This window comes from Cherax quadricarinatus, chromosome 39 (genome assembly GCF_038502225.1).
Source record: "Cherax quadricarinatus isolate ZL_2023a chromosome 39, ASM3850222v1, whole genome shotgun sequence".
Lineage (NCBI taxonomy): Eukaryota > Metazoa > Arthropoda > Malacostraca > Decapoda > Parastacidae > Cherax > Cherax quadricarinatus.
The window spans coordinates 13,482,666-13,505,155 of NC_091330.1; the positions used below are offsets into that span (position 1 = coordinate 13,482,666).

Below are 22,490 nucleotides of genomic sequence, written 5' to 3' on the forward strand. Positions count from 1 at the left end.
TACCATAGTGGTTTATCGACACTGACAGTGCAGAAGTTTATAATATACTGAGCAGCATGGATTTAGTGCTGAACATGAATTACTGCATTGCAATAGAACATTATAAACATAGCTGTCATTTTTCAACCTGCACATCATCTAATAAACTGTTGGAATTAACACTGTTATCATTATATTGTCATGTCTTGAACAAAGTATTGTATATATTGCTTTCAAAATTGTTATAATTTAAGGAATTTATTATTTATTTATTGTAGTTTACAACTACTACTCTATGGAACTCAGACATTAGTTTACATTTTACAGTAATAGTGTACAATACCACCAATATGAGGAATTAGATATATGTGAAACAGGGACTGATTACTTTATCTTCCTCTGTCGTCTGTGTATAGTTCTGCAAGGCTGAGGGACTGATTCCCTTATCTTCCACTGTCTTCTGTGTATAGTTCTGCAAGACTGAGCATATCACCTTTGTTAAACTGATGAAGCCACTGGTTGAAACGTCCTCAAGTAAACTTACCCAGGTATTTATCATGCGTATAATTCCTCATTGGTTTACATTTTACAACACATACAACTTACATATGCCACGTAATAAGTATTCCCTGTGCACTTTGCAATTTTCGGAGATATTAGCAAAATGAATACATTCAATCTGGTTGGGTAACAGGTCTGAGCATATCAATGGTTAATATATAGCGATTCAGTCGCAAATACAAATGACTGTACACAGAAAACACATTATTCTGAAGGTCTCTGGAGTGCACAACACGTGATCTAGGTAATTTATACTATGTATGATAATCGTACTTATGTGTACCTATGTCTAAATTTCTTTCTTACTTACCTGGTCAGTTGTGTGGCCACGCTGACGGGCCAACACACCGTTTTTTCTATATATATTTATTTCATTGCAGAAGCGCCAAACCCATGGGGATGACGCATAGCCTTGGGGAATGTGAGGCAATCAAAATCGATTCATGGAAAGTCAGGGCAGCTAAAATTCCTTGAATAAAGAGCCTGTCACCTTCGTCAAGGCACTTTGAAAGGGCTTTCTATAAAGTATGGCATGGTAGGCAGCGATCTCGCTTCACACTGTCCGTGGTTCGATCCCTGCAAGGGTGGAAACATTGGGCGTGTTTCCTTACACCTGTTGTCCCCGTTCACTTAGCAAATTAGTAGGTACCTGGGTGTTAGTCGACTGGTGTGGGTCGCATCCTGGCAGACAAGATTTTCCACAGCCCCAGTAGCAATAAGACAGACGGTTGTGATGAATGGTTTGAAAAACCGACAAGTTGAAGATTGAGACACTTATGCAGCATATGGGAATCTTTATTCAGGAAACGTTTCGCCACACAGTGGCTTCATCAGTCCAATACAAAGAGGAAGGCGTAAGGAAAGGAGGAGTATGAGGTAATCAGTCCCTCAGCCTGGAGTCGATGTGTTCAGTCCATCAATCGGTCCCTAGATGACATGCTGACTTTCTTGGGTGGCTAACCCTCCGGGGTTAAAAATTCGAACAAAATCTTATCTTAATCGCACCTTCTTTCTGAATACTTTATAGAAATAAAGACAGTCATTTATCGTTTAAATGTGTCAGGCACTTGGCTTTGTGTAAAGAAAAATGCATATCTACTGGTGGCGGAGTAAAGTTCGGTTGTTAGGTTATCCTAGGCCTGGTTATTTTTTTTTTTTCCATTTTCACAGTAAAATAATATCTCAAGTGTAAGGACAAATTAATACTGTACAATTTAAGCTCTAATTAATAGACAAAATCCGCCGGGGATCAGTAGCTTATTATCATCAGAGGATGGGAGGTAGCCAGGTTTGTTCCAGGGAATGAGAAGATAGCTTAAGTTCCTTGGATCAAGAACCTTTCCCCCCCCCCCTTCCCACCGGCGGTGAGAAGATTTTGGGAAGTGTGAATGTTAATGGAAGGCAGCGTTACCATGGCGACGCGTCAACAACAACAACAGTGGCTGTAATTTGTTTGTGTGATGGGTTGTGTGAGGCAGGAAGACACAGCCATGGTGAAGCACCTGCCATGACACAGCCATGGTGACGCACCTGCCATAAAGAAGAAGAGCAGTGATGGTGCTGACGACCCTGGCAGTCTGAACACCTTATACAAATGAAGAAGAAAAAGGCGTCAGGTTGTGCCCAGGTCGTCGGCGGTGTGGCTCACTTTTCCTGCTGGGAATATTTGTATCCTCTTCTCTATAATCCCAGATAGGCCTAGGCTGGGTTGTCTTTCAAACGCGAATTCCTAGAGGTAGGGCTAAATATGGTTCACGCCGTCACAGCCTAAAGCTACAACAATTCTTGCGCTGTATAGCCCTTGTGGTTTAGCGCTTCTTTTTGATTATAATAATAATACTACTACAACAATTCTTGCTTGCTCAGGGAATGTACCAAGTATTTATACTGGAATGGGACGAAAGGATGAATATTTATTTCAGCTATGACAGTACGGAAAATACCAAGAGTAACATTTTCATAAATCTCACAATGGAAATTGCTAATAAAGCACAAAACATTAATAAGTGGAATGACAGCTTCCCAGCAGTACTGGTGATGCTCGGTTTTCATCCTCATTCAAAAAACTATTGTACTCCATTCACTGAAGTATCCTAGCAACCAGCGGTAAGTTTTGTTGGTGTTTTCTATAAATGTTAAGGTTAGCGGTTGCCCCCAATTACCCTCGATAATGATATTAGGACCCTAATGGAAATATGTCACTTTGACTTTTTTGGATTATCGTAGCTAATGTATATGTATGTATGTATGTATGTTACTATGTATGATAATTGTACTTATGTGAACCTGAGATCTGATAAGATAAACTTACTAGAGAGCAAACATAGAAGTAGCAGTTAGCACTGACACAATATGGTGTACACTGAAATAATATAATTTTAAACTAATGAATCTAATTTAATCTGACTTAATGTGATTAAGTGCATTCATTGCACAAATATATACAAAGCACTTGGGTTTGTACATAACCATCAACATTTTCAATTTACCACTGTGATGCCATGTATGGGCTGTCATATTGTATTGAACCATAACTGATACAATAATGCTGGCTGCTAATTCCATTGTATCTTAGTCTCTCACAATTTTATAATTAACATTTACCCATTGCCTCAATGAGGCACTGAAGGTTTATATGAGTTATAACTGCTGCAAAGCTAATTTCCACTGGGCAGATATAGTTTTTACTATCTTTCATATCTGGTGATGCAACTTGCTCTTAGTCTATTAACTGCTCAGTGGAAAGGTGGTTTTCATGCTTTACCCTCACAGCCTGGCCTGGGGCCAGGCTTTTCTTCTGCCTGCCAGCTCAACAAGGCTGTTGCTGTTTGCAACCCACTGGCCTAGATAACCATGACAACCTGGTTGATCTGGCACTTGGTGGAAGTAGTAATCCAGTTTTCTCTTTGAAACTTATTACTGTGTACCATAATTTAAATATATAATGAATAGTTCAATCTGATTTTAATTGGAGCTAAACAAAACAGTTGTAGCTCATTATTTTAGTGTTTTTAAATTATGTATATTTAGACCTGATGCTGGTATTTAATTTGTTTTAACAAAATTGCCATTAGTCATATTTAAATTTAATACTATTATTTTTACTAATTTTATTGAGACATTACGCTGTCATTGTACGCGTTAGAGAGTTGGACGGCCACTGCTTTGTCTGGATGGTATTTTTAACAAACTCCTGCACTTCATGCCATTTAGCACACATTTCCTTGACAAGTGCAGTGGGCACACCATCCCTTCCTTCCTCTTCCTCTGATGACAGCTCCTCCACTGCAGTCTGTTGCTGCTCCTTCTGAAGGTCTAGAAGTTCTGTCCTTTCTGAAGGTCTGGAAGTTCTTCTGTCCCTTCTGAAGGTCTAGAAGTTCTTCTGTCCCTTCTGAAGGTCTAGAAGTTCTTCTGTCCCTTCTGAAGGTCTAGAAGTTCTTCTGTCCCTTCTGAAGGTCTAGTTCTTCTGTCCCTTCTGAAGGTCTAGAAGTTCTTCTGTCCCTTCTGAAGGTCTAGAAGTTCTTCTGTCCCTTCTGAAGGTCTAGAAGTTCTTCTGTCCCTTCTGAAGGTCTAGAAGTTCTTCTGTCCCTTCTGAAGGTCTAGAAGTTCTTCTGTCCCTTCTGAAGGTCTAGAAGTTCTTCTGTCCCTTCTGAAGGTCTAGAAGTTCTTCTGTCCCTTCTGAAGGTCTAGAAGTTCTTCTGTCCCTTCTGAAGGTCTAGAAGTTCTTCTGTCCCTTCTGAAGGTCTAGAAGTCCTTCCGTCCCATTCTGTACATGCGAAAACTTGTCCATCGACAACCAAGAGAACGTACGAAAACCAGGACATTTTTTTCTCGAACACCTCATTTGAAAACCGATTTATTCAACAAATAATGCAGTCGACAACCAAGGTTTGACTGTATTTCAGAATGACTAGTGTGAATGGTCACTCTTGTGCCCAAGCAAGATTCCATAGGTTTGAGTGCTTATTTTATTTGTGAACCTAGTTATTTTGTATGATTCCTGTATGTAGGCTTATCTTTGCACCATATTTTTTTACATTCGTGTAGACTCCTGCAAAGTATAAATAACCTGCAATTTATCTTTCAGGTTTAAATAAAAGTTCCAAGTGAAGATGATGGAAGATGTGAATGCAGAGTGCAAAAAGTTCTGTGTAGAGTGGGCCAACTTCCACAAAGTGACCAAAGTGCTTGTAAAAGCATTGCGGAGGATACACCATGGAGTAAGAGCAGAACATGCACAGCTCAAAGGGAGTATAAAGACCTCAGGGTTAAAAACGAAAGTGTTAGCTAGACATGAAACTGCGTTTAAAAAAGTTATTTTGGGTCTTAGAGATTATGCAGCTAATTTTCTGGAAATGGAGGAGCAATACAGAGAGCTATTAAAGTCTCGTAATAAGTTCTGTAAAATTCAGTTTGCCAGAGTGATAGAGAGACATAGTGAGGTTGAAGTGCAACGAGACACTATACTGTTTTCTGTTGAAAGTTTAATAAAAGCTCAATTGAAAATTATAGCAGGAAATTTCAGTGAAAATTCAAAAATGCTGGCAGATGCTGGCATTTTTGAAGTTATAGCATCATACAATGAAATACTTATTAAGCTAAAGAATATTTTACCTAAGAAAGAAGAAGAGTATGAAGATGAGGAGGAAGATAGTGAAACATTGTATAGAACTATAATGCCAGATACTTTAGTTCCTCCATTGTCTTGTTTGAAGCAGATGACTGCATCCAAGATTCTTCAGACAGTAGGTAGAGAAAGAGCACCTCATGTTACAAAATGCATTGCAGATACCTTAATGCTAGAAGTAATAATGCCAGCTGAAAATGGGACAATGCTACCATGGAAGCCAACAAATTATAGTGGAAAATATGGGCAAAGCACTGGTGATATATTTGAAGATGCAGTTGCTAAGGAAGAAGATGAAAATAAAATAAATCAGCAAAAGTTAGATTTAGCTTTGAGAATGGAATTTGGAGAGGACTTTCCTGGTACAGATTATCTGCCAGCTAATGATGCTGGGGATTTAACAAGCCCTGTATGTTGTTCCAAAGTTGACTCTCTTATTAAAACTAACTCAGAGTTACTCGATTTACTTGTTGAAAAGTTTACGAAGACAACAGGAGTCCTTGGTAAGTCATAAATGTTACACATTTTCCTTCCTCTTATTCATTTTTGTAAATACTTTAAAATATTTTTATTTGCTTCACAAAGCTATTCTTGCTGGAAAAAATATTATAGGAAATTAATTTTTCAAGAATAATAAATCAAAATTTGATTTTATATTTTAATTTTGGTATTATTTTTGCAATTTTGCAGTCAAAGGTATGGTCAAACAAAGCAAATCTGGAGAAAAACGTTTAAGTAAAGCTGCTAGAACACGAATTGAAACATATTATGTGGAAAGGGTTTGGGGTGAGGGCTCAGAATTTGTAGAGGAGATGGTGCTATGGATCCCTCCATCTGCCAGACCTCCTCCATTCCCACCCCCAGCACTTCTCACACCTCTAAAACTCTTTCAACTACTCACAATATTCCAGCAGTACTGCAATAAAGGTATGTGATAAATACTGCATTCATATTGCACAAATCTCAGACAGTTATGATGCATTTTAGTGATGTGAGTAGTAATATTAGCACCTACACTTAATGACAGCTATGATATAATGCATCAATTTAAATTTGTTTTAGAAAAAGATGATACATTATAGAACAAATTCATTATAATGATGACATTCCCATGCTTATGAATCAATGTCTTATCACCTCATATTATCTTGACTAAATCTCATGCATTCCCAAGATAAACAAATAAATACATATGGCAGCCAGGCATATACAGTGGTACCTCGAGTTTCGAACAGCTCCCAACTCGAACAGTTATGTAAGTGTACGTATTTGTGAAAGGGCTTTTGTAATTGTATTTTTGGGGGTCTGAAACAGACTAATCTAATTTTCATTATTTCTTATGGGAACAAATTCATTCGGTATCGGCACTCGAACAGCCTTCCGGAATGAATTATTAAGTTTGTAACTTGAGGTACCACTGTACCCATGCCTCCCTGGCATTCTGGGAAGATGTAAATATTTGCTACATCATTACTGTACTTGCATGTTTTGATCTCTTATGGAAAGAGGAGCTGTGATTGTTTCAGTCTCTCAAATCATCCTGGGGAACCAGTGCCAGTTCAGCACCTAATTGTATGTCCTCTACAATTTTAGCACTTCCCCATGAATATGCTGATAATAATAACAATAATAATAATTAGGGTGTGTAGAAGAGAGGGAAACTACTTCCTGGTATAAGTAGGTCTCAGACAGGGATGTGTAATGTCACCATGGTTGTTTAATATATTTATAGATGGGGTTGTAAAAGAAGTAAATGCTAGGGTGTTTGGGAGAGGGGTGGGATTAAATTATGGGGAATCAAATACAAAATGGGAATTGACACAGTTACTTTTTGCTGATGACTCTGTGCTTATGGGAGATTCTAAAGAAAAATTGCAAGGGTTAGTGGATGAGTTTGGGAGTGTGTGTAAAGGTAGAAAGTTGAAAGTAAACATAGAAAAGAGTAAGGTGATGAGGGTATCAAGTGATTTAGATAAAGAAAAATTGGATATCAAATTGGGGAGGAGTAGTATGGAAGAAGTGAATGTTTTCAGATATTTTTTGAGTTGACATGTCAGCAGATGGATTTATGAAGGATGAGGTTAATCATAGAACTGAAGAAGGAAAAAAGGTGAGTGGTGCATTGAGGTATATGTGGAGATAAAAAATGTTATCTATGGAGGCAAAGAAGGGAATGTATGAAAGTATAGTAGTACCAACACTCTTATATGGGTGTGAAGCTTGGGTTGTAAATGCTGCAGCGAGGAGGCGGTTGGAGACAGTGGAGATGTCCTGTCTAAGGGCAATGTGTGGTGTAAATATTTTGCAGAAAATTTGGAGTGTGGAAATTAGGAGGTGTGGAGTTAAAAGTATTAGTCAGAGGGCTGAGAAGGGATTGTTGAGATAGTTTGGTCATTTAGAGAGAATGGATGAAAGTAGAATGACATGGAGAGTGTATAAATCTGTAGGGGAAGGAAGGCGGGGTAGGGGTCATCCTCAAAAAGGTTGGAGGGAGGGGGTAAAGGAGGTTGTGTGGGCGAGAGGCTTGGACTTCCAGCAAGCATGCATGAGCGTGTTAGATAGGAGTGAATGGAGACGAATGGTATTTGGGACCTGACGAGCTGTTGGAGTGTGAGCAGGGTAATATTTAGTGAAGGGATTCAGGGAAACCGGTTATTTTTATATAGCTGGACTTGAGTCCTGGAAATGTGAAGTACAATGCCTGCACTTTAAAGGAGGGGTTTGGGATGTTGGCAGTTCGGAGAGGTATGTTGTGTATCTTTATACGTATATGCTTCTAAGCTGTTGTATTCTGAGCACCTCTGCAAAAACAGTGATTATGTGTAAGTGAGGTGAAAGTGTTGATTGATGATGAAAGTATTTTCTTTTTGGGGATTTTCTTTCTTTTTGGGTCACCCTGCCTCGGTGGGAGACGGCCGACTTGTTAAAAAAAAAAAAATAACAATAAAAGTAAAAATAAACAGTGCTTGCATTAGACTGTTCAATTCCACATTGCTTAAATTGGTTATTTTACACAGATATGTTCATCCAGTTCCTGTTCATGCGGCTACCTATAACCCTTCTGAGTGGAGGTGACCTGTGCTGTTTTCATATTTGTTTTGCAGTACGTACTAACTTACACTTTGTTTCTTTGTTACAATACAGCATTGTAATCAATTGTGCTTTTCATTTTTTCAGCTCTCATCCCCGAATCTTGTTATGCAAGTTGTGAGGGTATTGTAGATGAGTGCCGTCACTTAGCCACTAGCTCATTTGTAGACAGGGGCCTGGTACGTGGTATTGGAGCATATGCTCGCTCGTGTCCTCTGCCTTTTAAGTTACCAGATGGAAATTTCTCTACTGTGGGTGGTAAGAGGTTCATAAACACGTTCTGCCTTGGTGGATAAGACATGTGTCCAACACATGGGTATCTTTAATGTGGAGATATTTCACCAGCCAGTGGCCTTATGAATATAATAGTTACCACTGAAGACAGTGGAAGACATGTAGAAGTGCTTCATGTCTTCCACCGTCTTCAGTAATATTCTCGATATTGGATTGATAAAGCCACTGGTTGGCAAATTTCTCCACATTTAAGACACCCAATTGTTACACATGTGTCTTATTCATCTACCTGTCAGTTTTGTAAACCATTAATATAGTAAGTTTAGCCTTCTTTTATTGTCACAGATTTGTGTAGTGTATGAGTATCATTTCTCTTAACTCATTGGATATACAAATAATATGAAGAAAATCATGGTAAATGCACCAAATAATATGATCTTATTTGCAGGTGATGGCATAGGTGATGTCATTCAATTATTAGTTTGGGAAATAAATGAAATAGAACGAGCAGAAGTTGAGAAAGAACCCAAAGATTGGCCGGTGGGAGATGAGGTACTGTACAGTATTTGATTTTTTAATTTTGGCAAATTATTTTATATTTATAATGATTAAAACAGTTGTTCTCAGGTACCTAAATCTGTCATTAAAGTTGGATGTGACGTGGAGCTTGTATAAATTTTGAGATAATATCACCACATTTCACCCAGTCACCCTGGTGTCAGTGATAAATACAGCTTTGTATATCAGTAACCACAGTTCTGTAATGCTGTACAGTATCAATTAGTTCTAGGTGTGGTGAATATTCTTTGTTTTCTGCCAGACTATAAAAAAAAGCCTCCCTAGTTTCCTTGAAATTGAGTATACCAGTGACTGCTGAGCTCATTGTAAATGTCATTCTTTCTTTGTCTGTATTGTTTATAATTCAATAAGCCTTGTTGCTGTCGTCAGATTGTAATAAAAACAATAATAATAATAATTCTAGGTAGTAGGCTGGTAGACAGCAACCACCCAAGGAGGTACTACTGTCCTGCCAAGTGAGTGTGAAACGAAAGCCTGTAATTGTTTTATATGATTGTAGGATTGCTGGTGTCTTTTTTCTGTCTCATAAACATGAAAGATTTCAGGTATGTCTTGCTGCTTCTACTTACATTTAGGTCACACTACACATGCATGTACAAGCATATATATACACACCCCTCTGGGTTTTCTTGTATTTTCTTACTAGTTCTTGTTCTTGTTTATTTCTGCTTATCTCCATGGGGGGGAAGTGGAACAGAATTCTTCCTCCATAAGTCATGCGTGTCATAAGAGGCAACTAAAATGCCAAGAGCAAGGGGCTAGTAACCCCTTCTCCTCTATATATTACTAAATTTAAAAGGAGAAACTTTCGTTTTTCTTTTTGGGCCACCCCACCTTGGTGGGATACGGCTGGTGCATTGAAAGAATAATAATAATAATAATAATAATACAGTAATACTACTAATAATAATTATAATAATAATCCTCCATGGGGAAGTGGAGAAGAATCCTTCCTCTGTAAGCCATGCATGTCATAAGAAGCAACTAAAATACCAGGAACAAGGGGGCTAGTAACCCCTTCTCTTGTATAAATTACTAAATATAAAAAAGAAGAAAAAACTTTTGTTTCTTCTTTTCTGGGTCATCTTGCCTCAGTGGGAGTTGGCCAGTGTGTTAAAAAAAAAAAAGCATATCTTCTTTCAACAAACCGGTCATATCTCACCGAGGCAGGGTGGCCCAAAAGGAAAAAAACGAAAGTTTCTCCTTTTAAATTTAGTAATATATACAGGAGAAGGGGTTACTAGCCCCTTTGCTCCCAGCATTTTGGGCACCTCTTATGACACGCATGGCTTACGGAGGAAGAATTCTGTTCCACATACATAGTACTAGATGTATATTGAACTATGTACATTGCTGTTCTAATATTTATTAATTCTTTTCAAAGGTAAGTCTGCTTCTTAGACTGGGAGCAGCTGTTACTTCAATGCTTTGTTGGTTGCAGCTTCGTGCAACTCACCTTTTGCACACTTGGAATACAGCACCTTACTATCTTCTAACTCAAGCTGACTTACCACGAGCTATTCAAGAACTGAAGTTGCTACGAGTGAGTGAGATTTTATAATGCTTTAAAAATACGTACAGCTCTTTAGTTTTTAATCAATTAATGAATATGTTAGGTATATTAGGTATTAACGATATGCAGAGTAATGTTAGGATTGAGTTGAAGCCTTAAACAATGGGGTTATAAAGATAAATGAAACATTAAATAAAGAAGGGGCTGTACGTATATTTCAGCATCTGAGACCCTTTTCAGCAGATCTGCTGAAGAGCTCCTTAGAGGCTGAAATGTACAGTTCCTTCTTTATTTCTCATCTCATGTGTCTCAAAGTGGGATTCTCCATTTTAAGTGAGAAGTTTACAACAAATTTACACTCAGTATAGTACATGGTAGCCTTTGATATGTTATGGACTCCCCATAAATACTTTATAAAACAATGTGTAAAACAATGTGTATCTTGGATTGTTACTTTTTTTTTTGGAATTAATAATTATTCTAATATGGTCATGTATAACATTGCAGATTCAGGAGAGAGATAACCTTATCAAAACAGATGACATGGCTCGCCTGCTTTATGCCATGTCTCGTGACAACCTTGTAAAGATGATTGAAAAAGTAATTGACAAGATAAAGGTAGGAAGTAACATTTTATTTCCAAACCATGTTATGTAATTTATGTGTTACAGTAGTACTTTATATGAAGGTAAATAATGTACTGGTTATTCTAGTCCAACATTGAAGAACTGCAATGACAAAAGTAAAAGGAGTACCAGTCACTTCTGTTAACCCTTTGACTGTTTCAAGCCCCTCTCTGAAACTGTCATTCTATGTCGCTCAATTTTTGGAAAAAAAAAAATTATTTTTTCTTATGAAATGATAAAGAATCTTTTCCCGATGGTAATGACACCAAAAGTTCGAAATTTGGTCGAAAACTCATGGAATTATGCTCCCGCGAAGTTAGCGGTCTCGGCGACATATGTGTATCGGCGATTTCGCCGACTTTGAACCCTATTTTCAGCCAATTCCATTGTTCCAGTTGACAAAACTCATACCTATTTCTTTAGAACTCCCTTTTATCTATCAGCTGAGTACAAGAAACCTCCCATTTACTAATTTGGACTACCCAATATGGTGGTCAGAAATTGGCAATTTGGACAATTTCACGCAAACTAAAAAAGATGCCAATTTCAAAATAGGGTCCAGAATAAACAAGGTAGACATTTGTGGCACTAAAATAACATATGCTCTGTTCATTAGTCATATCTCTAGGCCCCTCTTATATTATTATTGCTTTCTATTTTGATTTTTTATTCATACAAAAAAATACAAAATTTACTGTTATGCAGACTACTGCATTATTGTAAAAATGGTATAAATAACATCAGTGCACTAGTGAAAGAATATTAGACTCCCCAGTTGACGTGTATTGGACGTGTGGTGTGATTTATTTACTCCTTAACATTGGTAAAAATCGAACATTTCCGCTACTTTGAGCTCAGTTTCAAGGTCGTTTTCATTGTCAAAGTAATGAAAATCATCTCTATTTCTGTAATATGTTTTCCATTTTATCACCTAAGACCATGAAAATGCGAATACAACGATAAATACTATACGAAAATACACCTCAAGTCGGTGTTTTATTCCAAAAAAACGATCAGTTTTTTTTTCTCATTACGCAATGTGTGCTGCAGGATTTTTTTTATGTGGTGCACACTGACCACACAGACCCATTCTCTCACATGTGGGCCTACCAGCTTTCTCCCGCTTGATTTGAAGCCGCTAGAATTATTGAGTATATATACGTCAGAAACATTGGCTCGTAAGACGTATTTATATGTCGAAAACAGTCAAAGGGTTAATGGTTCTTGTCTGTAAAGGCTATACTTACACTGAAGCATCAATTAATCAATTAATGACAACTCGAAATACAAGCAATGTCAAAATTTTAGTGGTAGAAATACGTTAAAAAAGACAGAAAGTTCATAGTAAATGCATTGTACTGACTTAACAACATATTGGAGAGAGAGAGGAGGATTTAACAAAATCAGTGAGGGTCTGCAAAGTGTACTAAGGATACTATGGTATTAATAAATAATAACTGAAAAGGCAAAATTCATTATAATCAGGGATGTCAAAAGAAATGAAGTAAGTGGCCTATGAGGCTGAAAGGATAAGCAAATAGTCAACCAGATTCCTCAGTATAATAATTTTTATGCATCAGCATATTAAAAAATTACTCAAATGAAAGAACCCACCTGTAGTAGTAACTAGTCCTACCCATTAAAGAAGAAATTCTGAACATAAAGTATTTAAACCTGCTGGCTAAAACATTAATGTTCTGTTGGCAATATAGTAATATACTAGGCACAGAAAAAATAACAAAGCTTTTTACAGTACAATTAAGAACTGGAGTGAGGAGGTAGCAAGTGCTACAACTATTGAAAATAAAAATGTATGTTAGATTACAAACTGAAAGCAGGACACAGCAAGTATAGCTCTGCGTTTTCTATTGTGTTTGCATTCAGCATATGCTTTTCGTGTTATTGTATGTGTATTTCTTAATAGGTCTTAATACTACTATATTTCCTGTCCAAATTTTGAGGCCTTTTCCGAGACCAGGCCACAGGGAAAATTATTCTCGTCATCAGTAGCATATACTATAATAGAACGTCACATTGATGTGTTGTTGCAGCATGAGAGTAACCAAGAAAAGAACCATCAGTGGTAGTAAGAGTATTCCTTTTACCAGCATCCAGAACTTTGCCAGTGTACTGTATTTAGTTCATTAGCATTCTTAAAATTTTTATTGTCAGAAAATTCTTGTATAAAATATTGCAGGTAACAAATCTTAAATAAAACCTACATGCTTTAATTCTGGTTTTACTTAAATGATGCTTTATTCTGTCTCCAGGAATATGAAGATGAATCCGTAGAAGCTGTTAGTTCTGTATGTCGAACTGTGAGTCTGGCCCAGTTACAAAATTCAATGCCCAAACCACGGATCTGGCGAGGGATTGGCCGTATTCCTCATGAACCACATTACTATGTATATGAATATATTGGTATGATATTAGAAAGTGTTTTATTTATTATGGTTTCAAGGCCTGTTAAGAAGAAACTTTACTTGGTGATGCTTATTGATTTGTGTCAAACACAGTACATACTGACACGCTCATCTTTTGATCATATTATATATTAATGTGATGCCTTAATAGTGTTATTACTATAGTTTTATATACTGTCTATGCAAATTATGTAATATGTTAGTGCAGTGTAAAGCTTTTAAGTATATATTGCTTCAAATAATAATACGTATTCAAATAATATACGTATTCTGTTTAGCAGTATCAAATGTGGACGAGTTTGTAAACAAAATAGTATAGCAAACAGAATGTTTTTGTGGGAAGTAATCAAAATATTACAGAGGCACACACAGTAATGAATTCAGGAGCTGAGACTAAGCAAGTTATAGCAATAACTAAGCAAGATATACCAATAAACTCTTTGTAAAGTAAAAGGACACATGTGCAACTAATGTGACATTTTATTGTGGCAACGTTTCGCTCTCCAGGAGCTTTATCAAGCCATTACAAACAATACATGGACACAGAGGGTATATATAGGCTCAGAGTGAGGTGCAATACTAGTGAGGTACCATTTCGATGCTCACTAGTGATGGTAGTAGTAGTAGTAGTAGTGACAAAAGTAATACAATATGGTAGAGCAATTAATTCGTACATGAGAAAAAGGATATAAAAGCAAGAAACCTCGACACCCGCCTCAATGAACACATTTACGCATGTAGGAACGCCCAATTAATGATCAAATGAAACTAATTTCCGTAGACGCAAGTGCCTCGAATCAGCACTGATCGCTGTTTCGAATACAATTAAACAAAACAACGGCAGTTTCACCATCTCCGAAGTCTTAGCAAGAATCCTCCTGAAAACAGTAAACCCTGCCATCACATAGTCTCTCCTGTTATACTACACAAGCACATACAAGGAGTGAACACTGAAACAAGCTGCCTCTTTCCAGTCTATATTTGTCCAACCTATTTTTATGTTACCCAAGTAATAGCTTTTATATCCTTTTTCTCATGTACGAATTAATTGCTCTACCATATTGTATTACTTTTGTCACTACTACTACTACTACCACTACTAGTGAGCATCGAAATGGTACCTCACTAGTATTGCACCTCACTCTGAGCCTATATATACCCTCTGTGTCCATGTATTGTTTGTAATGGCTTGATAAAGCTCCTGGAGAGCGAAACGTTGCCACATAAAATGTCACATTAGTTGCACTTGTGTCCTTTTACTTTACATATTGTCGGTAATTCTACCAACTTTATTACAAATTCTTTGTAAGAATTGTAGATTTGGTTACATCATTAATGGGTTTGTTGCATAATTAGTGAATTCATTTCATTGAACAGGAACTAGAGAACAAGTGATGGTGAACATGCTTTTACTTTTTAAATCACCCTGCATTAGTGGGGAAACAGCTGATACATCAAAAAATAGAACATTACAATAAGGCATATGAGTTGCAGAGGCACTCTATTAGTTAAGCATATTAAATGGGTAAGGATTTTTCAGATTAAAAAGCAAGGATTTGGGTGTACAAGGCTAGTTGCCCACCTCTGGAATTGCTTCAGGTGTGCATCCATTTAATTAGTAAATTTAACTGCCCTCCAGCAAATTGATTGGTTGATTCCAAAATCCAGTTATCTTTGAACAGTATAATACTTAATACAAATATTAATAACAAGCTCTCAAATAAATGGAAATTAAGTGACACCTTGTTTATACTTGTCCATTATTAAGCAATAAGTTTCTATTTCCAGTTTGTGGATTAAAGCAGTTGTTAAATGCTCTAACCATAATTTTGTGACATATGCTCATTGCATATATTTCTCACAGCTGCAGTGCTAGAACCAGTGTTAGATGCTGTCTCAAAGCTTGGTGTGGTATTGCAGCGGCGTGCTGGAGCTACTGTTTTAAAAGTAGTGTGTTATGCATGGCTGGAACACATCAGGGTTCAAAAGATTAAGTTTTCGCTCTGGGGTGCTCAACAGTTACTAAAAGGTTTGTAAATGATCGTTAAATGTATATTCTATAGTTTATTCATGCTTGACATTAAATTTTTGTAACCATATTCTTCAAGGTTTTTCTATGCTATTTTATCTAAAGCATACATATTTAGAGCATTAACAGTAATTTTGAAAACTAACATATTCTTTTTCAGATTTTCATGCATTAGCTGAATGGTTACAAAAGTATCCTGGCCTAGCTCCAGAGGCTCGCACTCAAGTATTGGCAGTGGATGTTCTCCGTGAGTGTGAGGGGGTGGCGAGGTTACTCATGAGGCAACCACCATTAGTTGTAGGATATACCTCACAAAACCAGGTGGCACCTATGGGCCCTATCATTGCAGGTGAGAATGTTTTTTTTTTTTCAACAAACCTGCTATATCCCATCGAGGCAGGGTGACCTAAAAAGAAAAACGAAAGTTATTGTTTTTAAATTTAGTACTAATTTATACAGGAGAAGGGGTTACTAACCCCTTATTCCTGGCATTTTAGTCGCCTCTTATGACACGTATGGTTTATGGTGGAAGAATTCTGTTTCACTTCCCCGTGGAGAGAAGAGGAAATAAAGAACAAGAATTATTTAGAAAATTGAAGAAAACCCAGATGGGTGTACTCATCTATTTGTGGTTGTGTAAATGTATATGTAAATGTATATGTGTGTGCATGCATGTGTAGTGTGACCTAAGTGTAAGTAGAAGTAGCAAGATATACCTGTTATCCCGCTTGTTTATGAGACAGAAAAAAGACACCATCAATCCTACCGTTATGTAAAATAATTACAGGTTTCCATTTCAAACTTACTTGGCAGGACAGTAATACAGTACCTCCCTGGGTGGTTGCTGTCTACCAACCTACTACTTAGATGTTCATTATTTTTTTTTTTCAACAAGTCTGCCATCTCCCACCAAGGCAGGGTGACCCAAAAAGAAAGAAAGTCCCCCCCAAAAAAATACTTTCATCATCATTCAACACTTTCACCTCATACATAATCACTATCCTTGCAGAGGCACTCACATACAACAGTTTAGAAGTCCCTCCAAACTGTCAATATCCCAGACCCCTCCTTTAAAGTGCAGGCATTGTATTTCCCATTTCCAGGACTCAAGTCCAGCTAAATCTGTAATAACCAGTTTCCCTGAATCCCTTCATTAAATATTACCCTGCTCACTCTCCAACAGATCGTCAAGTCCCAAAAACCATTCGTCTCCATTTACTCCTATCTAACATGCTCACACACATTTTCTGGAAATCCAAGCCCCTCACCCACAAAACCTCCTTTATCCCCTCCCTCCAACCTTTTCGAGGACAATCCCTACTCCTTCTTTCCCCTACAGATTTATATGCTCTCCAGGTCATTCTGCTTTGATCCATTTTCTCTAAATGACCAACCACCTCAACAACCCCTCTTCAGCCCTCTGACTAATACATTTAGTAACTCTACACCTCCTCCTAATTTCCACACTCCGAATTCTCTGCATAATATTTACACCACACATTGCCCTTAGACAGGACATCTCCACTGCCTCCAGCTTTTGTCAAAAATCAGTCAAGAATTGTAGAAGTTGCTAAATGGGGGACATAATCAGGGTATTGCTACACAATTTTAGTTTCTTTCTGCAAACCTGGCACCTGAAGATATTAAAGACTGTACTGTATTTCTTAAATTTTCGTCTGTCCCTCATCTCTGAACTCAAAATTATCAGAAAAAGTTTTCTCTTATTAGTGAGTAGCAAAAGTATGTATAAACTTCTAAGTATGAAAGAACATTTTTTCTCATGCACTAAAATCTTGGACTCTAAGTATATTTATTTTGCAATATTGATTGATTGCTGATGACACTGTGCTTTTAGGACATTCTGAAGAGAAGTTGAAGAGGTTGGTGGATAAATTTGGTAGGGTATGTAAAAGAAGAAAATTAAAAGTGAATATAGGAAAGAGTAAGGTTATGAGGATAACAAAAAGATTAGGTGACGAAAGATTGGATATCAGATTGGAGGGAGAGAGTATGGAGGAGGTGAATGTATTCAGATATTTGGGAATGGATGTGTCAGCAGATGAGTCTATGAAAGATGAGGTGAATCATAGAATTGATGAGGGGAAAAGGGTGAATGGTGCACTTAGGAGTCTGTGGAGACTAAGAACTTTGTCCTTGGAAGCAAAGAGGGGAATGTATGAGAGTACAGTTTTACCAACGCTCTTATATGAGTGTGAAGCATGAGTGATGAATGTTGCAGTGAGGAGAAGGCTGGAGGCAGTGGAGATGTGATGTCTGAGGGCAGTGTGTGGTGTGAATATAATGCATAGAATTCGTAGTTTGGAAGCTAGGAGGAGGTGCGGGATTGCCAAAACTGTTGTCCAGAGGGCTGAGGAAGAGTTGTTCAGGTGGTTTGGACATGTAGAGAGAATGGAATGAAACAGAATGACTTCGAGAGTGTATAAATCTATAGTGGAGGAAAGGTGGGGTAGAGGTTGGCCTAGGAAAGGTTGGAGGGAGGGGGTAAAGGAGGTTTTATGTGCGAGGGGCTTGGACTTCCAGCAAACATACGTGAGCATGTTTGATAGGAGTGAATGGAGACAAATGGTTTTTAATACTTGACATGCTGTGGAGTGTGAGCAAAGTAACATTTATGAAGGGATTCAGGGAAACTGGCAGGCTGGACTTGAGTCCTGGAGATGGGAAGTACAGTGTCTGCACTCTGAAGGAGGGGTGTTAATGTTGCAGTTTGATAAACTGTACTGTAAAGCACCCCTCTGGCAAGACAGTGATGGAGTGAATGATGGTGAAAGTTTTTCTTTTTCGGGCCACCCTGCCTTGGTGGGAATCGGCTGATGTGTTAATAATAATAATAAAAAAAAAATACATTGAACCATGATTTATAACTAAATTAGCCAAAATTTGTTTGCATAATGTAAGTATAGTACAGTACAGTATAAAATTACAGTATGGTAGTTTTCTTTTTTTCGTTACTTAAGATTATACAGTACTGTTCTCCATGGGGAAATGGAACAGAATTCTTCCTGTGTAAGCCATGCATGTCGTAAGAGGCGAATAAAATGCCAGGAGCAAGGGGCTAGTAACCCCATCTCCTGTATATATTACTAAATGTAAAAGGAGAAACTTTCGTTTTTCTGTTTGGGCCACCCTGCTTCAGTGAGACATGGCTGGTGCGTTGAAAGAAGAAAGATACAGTACTGTAGTACAATACTTGTTAGAAATGTAAATTCTCTAAATATAAAGTTGGATATTTTTCTCCTCTTTAGTGGTACAGTATTTCAAAATTAGTTTTCAGCAGTATAAATATCCAAAATTTATAGACTTCAAATTAGAAAAGTCCTGAGCTGATTAAGGGACGACAGTGAAATTACCATGGGACTTTCTATCTTATGTGAATTTGTTGCAGGACGCAAACATGATAAGGAAGTCAAATTAAGTCCAGACAATGATGACATCCCTGCAGAAATGTATGTACCAAATCAACAGCTTTGGTTGTCACTAAGAGCACGACCTGCTTCCTCTGTCTGTGTCAAGATGGGTTCCTGTTGTTCCTGGCCTTACTAACTAGAAGATATGCTAATATGAACTTTTATATTGTTGATCTTGTTAATAGCTCACCTGTATACCATGCCTTAAAAATAATTCACTCAGTTCTAAACTTTTTGGTACAGTAATTATTTTTTACTGAATATAACTTACTATATTAAATAATTACATACACTTTTAAACTAAGAATAATTCTTCTTTATTTTCATGGCAGTGAAGTAGATTAAAGCTCTTGATCTACATGTGTCAAGGTATTTTGGTGGAATACAGTTTATTTCTCGAGTGACTGTCTAGAAGTTTAGAATTGGGAGGTAAGAAGGATTTTGCTGAGGCACAGATTGGTGTGAGATGACTTTCTTATTGGAGCTAAGAATTCAAAATCTAAACCATTTATAGAGTTTTTAAAAAGTATGCACAACAGATTTGCCAGCCTTCATATGCTTTACTTTGGTTATACTTTTCTGAATTTTCAGTATTAATGCTATTGGATCCATATTTAAGAAAATACAGCCATTTGAGCTTTTCCTAGTGCACAGTTTGGTGAAAGATGAGGCTCATTGTGACTCCAAATTTAATAGTCTAGACCAACAGTAGAATCTTAAAAAAAAAAAAATATGCTCAGTGTTTTGAAAACTGTTATGTTTTATTTAATTACATTTTCTTATGAATTTCAGTAAGACCATTAGTGCTACACCGAAAGAAATACAGCCATGTGAACTTTAACAATTTGTAGTGCTGACTGTATCGTATGTTGGCTGTCGACATCTTGAAGAAAGTTTAATACCTAGTACAATACTAGATTTGAATGAATAGACTGATACTGAATCTTGCAAGTGTAGAGGGAACAGTATTCAAATCCTATACTGTATATGTATAACAAAAATGTTGATGCTAAAATAAGTGTTACATTTGTTAAGTTATCTGACATTCCTTGCAACAGGCTAAACAAGGTATTAAATAGGACATTGTTATATTGAAAGTAGCAGTGGTGTTTCAGTTTACCTGGAGTTTACCTGAAGAGAGTTCCGGGGGTCAACGCCCCCGCGGCCCGGTCTGTGACCAGGCCTCCTGGTGGATCAGAGCCTGATCAACCAGGCTGTTGCTGCTGGCTATAATTATAATTCCCACAGGCACTGTATGACAGTATCTACTGAACAACCAACCATTAATCTTCACCATTTTAACCAGTTTTTCCACTTAAGAGCACTTGGTCCAGGTTCCCTGGTCTTAACAACAATGATTGACTCTCATTTGATTGTTAAACCATGATTAAAATCCATTACAGAAATTTGAATTAACTACTGCAACTAAACAGTTCATGTTAATGCATAATACAAACATAAATTGTATTTTATCCAATGTGCTTTCACAGTTAGGTACAGTACTGGATTATGGTATTATTGGTATAGGAGGTTGAAAGAGTTTATACAATTCATCATATTAATGATTCACTAGTTTTTCTTGATTGTAAGCTTCAGTAGAGCATATTAAGTGAAAGATAAAAACTCTTGACTTTTATTTAGTGTCATGTATGAATGAAAAGCCACCTAAAACATTTGCTACTTTTGAATTTATAAATTAAACTTAGAAGCTATAAATAAACTTTTCTGCCTTGGGAAATCTGTATATTATTTTCAGTTTCTAATTTCATTGTTAATTTCTGTCAAGTATTTCAGTGTTTCCTAATTTTGACTGTAACCTTTTTTTTTTTCTCTTACAACAAGTTGGCCGTCTCCCACCGAGGCAGGGTGATCCAAAAAGAAAGAAAATCCCCAAAAAGAAAATACTTTCATCATCATTCAACACTTTCACCTCACACATAATCACTGTATATGTCATTTTGCAGAGGTGCTCAGAACACAACAGTTTAGAAGCATATACGTATAAAGATACACAACATATCCCTCCAAACTGCTAATATCCCGAACCCCTCCTTTAGAGTGCAGGCATTGTATTTCCCATTTCCAGGATTCAAGTCCGGCTATATAAAAATGACCGGTTTCCCTGAATCCCTTCACTAAATATTACCCTGCTCACACTCCAACAGATCGTCAGGACCCAAATACCATTTGTCTCCATTCACTCCTATCGAACACGCTCATGCACGCCTGCTGGAAGTCCAAGCCCCTCGCCCACAAAACCTCCCTTACCCCTTCCTTCCAACCTTTGCTATTTTTTTAACCTATTACCATCACTCACCAAAGCAGGAGGCCTCAAACAAGAACATACATTTGCCATCAGTTATGCTCTGGCTGTTTTTATCAGTTAAGCATTAACCCACTGATTATTATTTATTACATCAAGGGGGGGGGGATGTGCTAAATACATACTGTACATGATTTGAAAATTCATTATATATTTATCATATGCTTACTGTCATTATAATTTTGTTTTTGCCAAGTCGCCTATTTTATTAAAGCTTTATATAAAATGTCCACAATGTTTTATGTCCTGCCACACACACACACCCTAATATACAACTACATTCTTGAATGTGATGGATCATATGGACCCTACATTTGCATTTAATATTCACATACACAATATGTATTATTTGCTATGGTACAGTGGAGAGTATAGTATTATTGAAAATATAACTATTCCCCATACACTATATGACCCTACCCCCCCTAAGGGTTTAGCTTCTCCCCCTGAATATAATAATGATAACTGCATATCATTTCTTTAGAGTCAGCCACTCTCTCTTGTTTTTTAAATAAACTTTTGCTCCCAGTCTATTGGTATTACTGTGTTTAAAAAGCAACATTTTGCACAGATATACATAGATATTAATATCATTGTTTCTCTTCTTTTCCATTATGTCTGATTATTCAAGTTAAATAATATTCACCGCTTCTATCTTGAAGAAAATTACAGTATACTGGCATTACTGGAATTGTTTTCTAAAATACAGATAGCAGGAGATAGCGTCTCTCAAGCGATCATATGTGAAAAGGCTAGGAAGTTGCATGACGATTTAATTAAAAAAATGCCTGCAACTAGTGATGATGTGAGTGAATTTAAGGCCAGCAAAGGTTGGTTTGAGAGATTTAAGAAGCGTAGTGGCATCCATAGTGTGATAAGGCATGGTGAGGCTGCCAGTTCGGACCACAAAGCGGCTGAAAAATATGTGCAGGAATTCAAGGAGTACATAGAAACTGAAGGACTGAAACCTGAACAAGTGTTTAATTGTGATGAAACAGGCCTGTTCTGGAAGAAAATGCCAAGCAGGACCTACATTACTCAGGAGGAAAAGGCACTCCCAGGACATAAGCCTATGAAA

The 22,490-nt window shown here is 37.2% G+C and overlaps 1 protein-coding gene across 3 annotated transcripts; it reads left to right on the forward strand.

Moving 5' to 3' along the window:
- The first annotated feature begins 1,889 nt into the window (after positions 1–1,889).
- Positions 1,890–22,115, forward strand: LOC128696425 (uncharacterized). 3 transcript variants are annotated; one of them, XM_070092405.1, is made up of 12 exons: positions 1,890–2,646; positions 4,628–5,670; positions 5,858–6,094; positions 8,345–8,515; positions 8,940–9,043; positions 10,455–10,613; positions 11,091–11,201; positions 13,480–13,630; positions 15,497–15,661; positions 15,822–16,010; positions 19,068–19,128; positions 19,882–22,115. In XM_070092405.1, exons 2-12 carry the CDS (start codon positions 4,653–4,655, stop codon positions 19,928–19,930), a joined length of 2,415 nt encoding a protein of 804 aa, XP_069948506.1. In that variant the 5' UTR covers positions 1,890–2,646; positions 4,628–4,652; the 3' UTR covers positions 19,931–22,115. The 3 variants fall into 3 exon arrangements, with proteins under 3 accessions (XP_069948506.1, XP_069948504.1, XP_069948505.1); XM_070092403.1 differs by having other exon boundaries at positions 19,068–22,115; XM_070092404.1 differs by having other exon boundaries at positions 1,890–2,275; positions 19,068–22,115.
- Positions 22,116–22,490: the final 375 nt, after the last annotated feature.